The following is a 7814-nucleotide window of genomic DNA, read 5'->3' on the forward strand; positions in this document are numbered from 1 at the left end:
AATTTGTGCTCTTATTCTCTTTATTTCTAGTCTCTTCTCTTTCTCTCTTCTTTTTCAATTTGTTTTCTTATTCTTTCTCTCTCCATTTCCCATCTTTCCTTTCTCTCATTTTTTCTTTTTCCTTCAATCTTTCTCATTCTTCTTTCTTAGTTTGTCTTTTCTGTTGCTGTTCTTCTCTCTCGAGCTTTTGTTGTTGATTGACAAATTCTTGTACTTCACTGTCTTTTAACCCAAGACGTTATCCCATTTCTATCAATTTATCAACTGGATTTTTTTTATATTTCCTTATAAAATTAAAAACTTGTATTAAAATTTGACTTATTAACTATGTTTCAATGCCAGTTTTGTTCATATACAATGATAATAAGGTAGTTTAATTTAATTGTCTTGACTTAAAAAGTCTTGACATGCAAGAGAGTTCAGTAGGAATTGAAAGCTTTTATAGTAAACCTGTGATTAATGAATTGTGTAAAATCTTTTTTTTTTTAACAAAAAGAACTATTAGAAACTATAGTAAAGGAAACACCAATTTATTTTTCCAAGCCCGTTCCCTTGGCTGTGGTTTCGCTAGATACTCATTGAATATTTTAGGAAACATTGCTCTACTTAGAACTGCTACTAAGTCAGTTTTTGACAACTTTGTTTTACATTATTGATTTTTAAATTTAAGTTTTTACTTTTATAAATTAATTATGAGTTTCTTAAGAACCACACTGTACGAGATGAAAATGAAGTACAGATATACTTAGACTGTAATTGCATTAGTATATGAAAAGAAAGATTAAAGCCAGTACATAAGAATTTCTTAAAATTCAAAAGAAGACATCTTAGTATAATGCTCAAACATCAGTCATTTAAACCTCCTCCCCCAGAAAGAAAATCTAGACCTGTAATATATATGCTGCCTAGATTCCCTATGAAACAAGAACTAGCCAGAAAATTGTTTTGTGTTGAGGCTCATTAAGTCAGTTTATAAACAAAGTGTCTCTTTTGTCAGTGTACTTTGATAGAGCAGTTGTTTTGTGTTAGGCAGAAAGATTGGAAACTTTTAGGTATCTCATTTTCAAGTTTAACATCAGAGGTATTTGTTCAGATTTTAAAATTTTATTTTCATTTTTCTAAAGTTGTATGAAGATAAACTATGAAAAGTTTTTAAGTCAGAACATTGTGGCCAGAAATTAAACTTTTCTGTAAATTTTATTTTTTCAGGAAGTGCAAACTGAAAATACTCATGGTATTTTGCTTCTTGAAAGTACCTCCACAGCACTCTTTAGCATTAGAGAAAGAATTAGTTCTGTTTTAAGCTGTCGACTGACACCTCCTCTTGAATTATCATCACTAGGAACACAAAATATGTTGATTGTTAACCCTTATTGTTTGTATCAACTTCTTGAAGCATGGGAGAGTGTGAGTTTTATAAAGCTTGTAATTTTCTTATGTTTAACTTATAATTTTTAATAGTTTCACTTCTGAATGTCCAATAATTTTAATTATAGTATATGGGAATTAAACTTTCAAAAACAGATCTGTAGGTTTATTCTTATACTATATCCCTGAATAAATTATGTATTCTTATTAACTAATGTTCTTACAATGGCTAGTTTAAAAAAAATTAACTATAACATATTTTAAGTTTAAGTCTTGTTTGTTTAGAATTTATAAGACAGTTGTTTGCCAAAACAGGGTATAAATTTTTACGTAGGTAAGAAAAATGTAAATTTTTAAAGCTCTCTAATCATGTTTATTTGTCAGTCACCAAACATACCATTGATCTGTTAGATTACCTTGACTTGTTTGTAGAAAATATTTCAGAATTTTGTAGGAAATTTAATGAAAAAATTAGCTCAATGCCTGTTTGTGTACACTATTTCTGTGTATAACATTAAGAACATGATAAATGTATTTCTTTTTTGTTATCTTGAAAACTAAGTAACTTGAGGTTGCCTGACATTCTCTAAGACAGCTATATTCCCAAATTGTATTAATAGTTAATTCTTTTAAAAGTTTGATGAATTTTGACAGTACATATATTAGAAATAGGAAACAAAATACAGATGAAAAGTAATGATTTCCTTACATTTTAATTTTCTTCAAAAGCTTGAATATTTCCAGGAAACTGATTTTTGTATCATCACATTACAAAGTATATTAGTGTTTACTTTTAACCAATTTTGTAATCTTCAAGTGAGGACTATTACTATCTGTCCATTTCACCAGAAAACTTACTCATCTTTTGTACAGTCTCGGCCAGTGTGTGTGTGTGTGTATAGAAATATAAATCTTTTTAATAGTTTCAGTCTATTCTTTATTGTTTACTTGAAAATAAATAAATCTTGATAATTGTATTTCTTCATCTATTAATGACAGTTGAACTTGTCTGCACTTCCACTTTCGACTTTCCAAACAACAAAGTTACATGCATCACTAGGGCAGTTGCAAGTGGTTATGCAGGAATCTCCTAAGGCTTGTAATTTTAGGAAGCCTCTGAATAAAGACATCTACCCGTCTAGTGAAGAATTAGAAGTTTATGCGAGAGATGTTGAGAATGAAGAAAGTACAAGAAAAACTCGTACTTCCAGGAGTAAAAAATTAGGCTTTATGGGCCACTCTTCAAGCTCTCCTTTCAAACTGAACTTCTGCAAGAAATCTGATTTTCTTATACCTGCTCCAGGAGAATGGAGAAGTAATTCTACTGATTTTACAAGCTCTGGCAGGGTGGAAGTTAATGTACCATGCTATTCAGGTAATCGAGCCATGTTGCCTACTTTCCCTCCCCAGTTAGGAAAAAGAACATTAAATAATACAGTGAAAAAGAAGAATTACAGAAATAATAGAAATAAAAAGAGACGTATAAGAGCTCAATGTCATGTGGCTAATGTGGATTCAGTGCTATGTACAAATAAAACTGTTGTAGGTGTAGAGTCTTCAGCAAACTACTGTTCAGGAAAACCAACCAGAATAAAAAAGATAAGTAATAATTTATCGGTTGCACCTAATTGTAGTAAAACAGAGAAGAGTGGTTTGATGACAACCCAGATAAAGAAAAATAAACTAGCACTAGAATCTTTAAAGGTTCATTTGACTCCATCGCATTTGGGTGCATCAAGGATGGTAACATCTCTGAAACAGTGTGATTTCCTACCTTATGGACACCCAGCTGTAAAAGGTCCTTCTAGCTCTGAAGATGTCAGAAATGTAGATATGTCAAGTAAGAAACATTTACCTCATTATGAGAAATTCATTCTTGAACCAGTGTCACAAATGAAGGATTTGTCGGCAGCAGATATCGGAAGGCAAAAAAAATGTCAGACAGTGAGCAGAGCATCTCGGGTATCTTTTTTAACAAGAAAACATAATTATGTTACAAAAGGTGATGTTTCAGAGGAAGCTATATCCATGAATCACCCATCTACTGGTACAGCAAGACAGTCTATAGGTATGTTTTATGCATTTTCTGGTAATGATATTAGTTTTATTTATTGGAGAAATATTGTATTTATGTTTAATATTTTAAACTCTTTGATGCATTGTTAAAATTATACTAAGAGAATTTGTAAGATTAAGCAAGACTTATAGTATTTAAAAAAAATAACTGATAAACTATGAGGAAAAACTAAAAAAACTTAGAACCAGAAATCAACTTTTCATTGGTTTTTTAGCTGATAATAATTCTAATCAGTGATATCTCATCCTTCTTCCTAGCTTTATACTGTAAGTATTTCTAAATTTTTTTCTACATAATCTGAAGTGCTATCTCAGCAGGTTACACACCATATTTCTTCTACTCATACATGGTTTAATGGTTTAAAGTATTGTTTGACTCTAAAAGAGGCAACTAACAGATACATTTTGGTCTTGTACTTATTCTACTCTACATTACCAATTTTAATGATTAAATGTTGATATCTGTGTGTTCAATACTTAGGGCATTTTATTCATTGTTAATCAGTTAATGAAATATGCTTACACTTACTGGCCAAAGAATTACAGAATTCCTTATATTGCTACACTGCTCTGTAGAACCAGTGTGCAAACAAAATCATCTTTTGATGCTCTATTGGATCAGTCAGATGTATTTATACACTAGCTGTAGAGGTGAACCCTATTCACTGTATAACATGAGTAAACATAAGGATCTCGTTAACTTCACAAGGGATATGGTAGTGGAATTCTGTGATGCAGGATTATTCCCAAAGAAAAAGTAAAACAGACAAATTTGTATGTCAAGATAGTCTCTCAGGTTTATCTGAAATGGAAAAATTGGGAAAAACATCCACTGGCAAGCAATAGTTGTACAAATCGTGGAAACATCGGACAAGATCACACTATATCCACAAGATCAATGCACTGAGATTGCATACCTGTTTGTGAGCTCTTGAACTCAGACAAGAGCTCAAAAATTGCCTTAAGTGGTATCATGACTAGAAAGATTGTACTCTAGACCAATGAAAGAAGGCTATGTGGTCTGATGAATCTTGTTTCACACTGTTGTGAACAAATGGGAAGGTTCAGATATGGTGGTAACCCCATGAATCATTTGAAAACCCCAGTGCATTATTCCACCAGTTCAAGCTATTAGAGGTGGTATGATGGTGTGTGGAATGTCCAACTTAAATGACTTAGGAACTCTTATCCCCTTGAATGTGGGTGGGTGACATTCAAGAAATATATAGGCATCCTGGCAAAGCAGTGTACCCATCAGTGTTGTTTTAATGTATCCAGAAACTGGTGGATTGTTTTAAGATAACATTGCCACCATCCACTAGGCTCATGTGATGCAAGCTGGTTTTGGAGATATGACATAGATTTCACTCACCTTCTATGGCCACCACAGTTTTTTAGCTCTCAAAACAATTGAGCATTTCCAGAAGTACTGGTGCCAAATATTGTCAGATGTATCATCACTATTTTGTGGAATCACTGAAGCCAGAGATGGTTCAACCCCCTTTTATTAGGTGCATTCTGTAATTTTGTCCATTCTGTATTTTGTGAAGTACATTCCCACTAACTGTTTTGAAGTTTAGTACTTTTCTATCCAGTTGTTTGTCTTTTCTGGGTAACAGCATTTTCCATGTTAATACCATAATTGTATTGTTGTTGTGTAAACTTAAACAAATCAGTTATATGTTTTAAAAACCAAAACTATACCATTAAATATTTTGGCTTGATTGATCAGTTTGGTTGAATGAACTTTTTTTTAACATTTAAAATTAACATGACAAAAATGAAGTAACCTATATTTCTTAATTGAATGTGTGGTTTGTAATTTTTATTTACATACATACTTTTGTTTATTACAGGAATGAAGACCATTCTCTCACCTTCAAATCTTATGTGTACATTGTCTAATGCTAATGAAAGAATTGTATTTGATAAGACATTTAATTATTTGAAAACACAATTACTTTGTCGTTCTGCAACCAAGCAACCTGAGGCAGAACTTGATGCTCATGCTAAAACTCTAAGCTATCAGTTTATTACCATGGAAAAAAAGAGAGGTCCTGTAATGGTACAAAAGAGTTTGTTTAAAAGATTAACAGATTTTGGCAATGCAAACATCAGTTTTGAATAAAAGACTTTTGTGCTTGTCAGGTTTTGGCAATTAAGATATCTTATGAGAATAGCATTTATATAGAAGTGAGCTACTGATTTTGTATGAGCTCAATACATTATTGTATGGAAACTGTAGTTCATTTTTAACAGAACTGTAAGTGTTTTGTGCATTTTTTGTATTGCTATTTGTTATCTACACTAGGATAACAATTAAAATACATCAGCTGTTCTGATAATGTGGATAAAAGTTATTTCCTATTAAATGTTTTTCTTTCATTTTAAAATATTTTCAAAGCAGATTTGAAGATTTGTTTATGCAATTGTTGGTTATTTGAGTTTATTTATGGTACTAATATGAATGTGAGTCAAGACACCACATTCATTTATAAATTAAGGTTATACTTAAATCTGGCTGTAAAATTTGTTTTATAAAGAAGCTTTGTCCAAACCAAGATGATGTTTTGATATAAATTGTGTAAATGTGTTATATCATAATTCACCATAAGAAACTTAAGTTTAGTTTCAGCTGATCTGAAAACAGGTAAACTAAATTATCATAGAAGTCATTATCATGGACTAGATAAGAACTGTTTGATGAAAAACTGAATTAGCTGATATATGCAAAAAATAAAACAATGCAACAAAATTATCTTGCATAAGTCATAATTTGACAATTTCAGTATACCTGAAAGGGGTAAATAACAAACATTTTTGCCTAAGTCACTTTAAGAACATTGCTACATCCACTTAGTTATTTTTAATTAGAAAAATCTGTAAGTGATAGGAGATAGTAAATATTATATATTTGACTTAGAAGGAGGTATCCCCTTAAGAAATTGTTAAAAATACAGGACTTGATGAAAAGTTAAAACTAAATAATATCACAGAGCTAACTTGATATCATCAGACAGTAGATGATTAGCTAAAAAAGCAACATCACAATCTCCTTTCCATTACTTTAGTGCATTTTTGTAACTGTAAAATTATCAAGTACTCAGTATTGATATGGTAGAGATTTCTAACTGAGGTAGCAGGTTAAAAATAGGAATTAAAAGTGATAGTTTTAATTTGGCAAAATCTTTCACACACAAAATTATAGTGAAGTGTCAAAAAAGAAAGTTAAAAAAGTACTCTTATGAGTTAGTGTGGGTAAAAAAATTGTGAGTCAGTGAGGGATAATTAAAATTGTGTTGGACTAATATTATTATTAGTAAGGATTAAATAGATCTTTGTATTTTCAGACATCAATTGAATTAAAAAGAACAACTGTGTTTGTACACAAAGTTAGAGTATTTATTAATGAAGATTTTGCAGAAATGTACAACTGATTTATAGAAGAGGTAGGAGAGCAATGTGTCCTTCCACTAAATAGCTTCCCGTTACATTCGAAAACTTATTGAATAGATAATACCCCCGAAGTCTCTCTCAGGTAAAATATCTTTACAAAATATATATAAGATTATGACCATACAAACTATAATTTGAAGACCTTTATCTTTCATATATTGTCAGAAAGAAACATTTGCCTCAAAGCTTCTTTATAAAACAAACATGCCTCATCATGTGTCTTTACTGTCATTGATATAGTTGGATCACTGTAAACATTAAGTGAATTATTCAGATTAACAGCATAAGAAGCTTAGTGTAAAATTAGAAATCACCACTATTAATAAATGACATGTATGGCATAACTGTGATGAAGTCTGTGAAAACCAGTAAGAAAGTTAAAAAAATTGTTTTGAAAATGGTTTACTGTCAGTAGTTTTGTCAAAACATCTTCAGTTGTATTAAAAGTTACCTTTTAAAAACTGAACCTCTCACTCTTTATTTTCTTAAACTAAAGTGTCATCATTAACATTGTAAGTTTGAATGTACTTCCTGCTCTTAATATTGATTTAAGTTATTATTTTTTATTTTTACCTGAAATGGTGCTAGAGTGATGTCAAAGTAGACTTTTGCTATAAGCTAAAATTTTCGGTGGTAAAAGTGAAGCGTATAATATTAAAGAAATTAATATGATATAGATTATTTTTGTAAATGTGCTCTGAAACTTTAGAATGTTGGCATATTTTATGAAAATATCTAATAAGTTTCATTTAGTTAGATTATTATCTTTTTTTTCAATCATGTGGTGAAAAAAGTTTAATAAAAGTTTCACAAGAAGTTAATATGTGTCTTTGTTTTGTTTTTTAAAGTATTCAGGCATGGCTGTGTTACTATTGGTTTTGTAATCTCAAAAATACAGGCAGAAATAAGTGTTG

The 7814-nt window shown here is 30.6% G+C and overlaps 1 protein-coding gene across 1 annotated transcript in view; it reads left to right on the forward strand.

Annotated features, from left to right (window-relative positions):
• The window catches only part of LOC106465268, a 134364-nt gene extending 127161 nt beyond the window's left edge, over positions 1-7203 (forward strand). Inside the window, exons 20-22 of the mRNA XM_022393128.1 lie at positions 1210-1407; positions 2368-3436; positions 5301-7203. Coding sequence (XP_022248836.1) covers positions 1210-1407; positions 2368-3436; positions 5301-5572 — 1539 coding nt within the window. The 3' untranslated portion in view covers positions 5573-7203. The remainder of the gene's footprint in view (positions 1-1209; positions 1408-2367; positions 3437-5300) is intronic.
• The last annotated feature ends 611 nt before the right edge of the window (positions 7204-7814 follow it).

Source organism: Limulus polyphemus, unplaced genomic scaffold, assembly GCF_000517525.1.
Source record: "Limulus polyphemus unplaced genomic scaffold, Limulus_polyphemus-2.1.2 Scaffold1890, whole genome shotgun sequence".
NCBI lineage: Eukaryota > Metazoa > Arthropoda > Merostomata > Xiphosura > Limulidae > Limulus > Limulus polyphemus.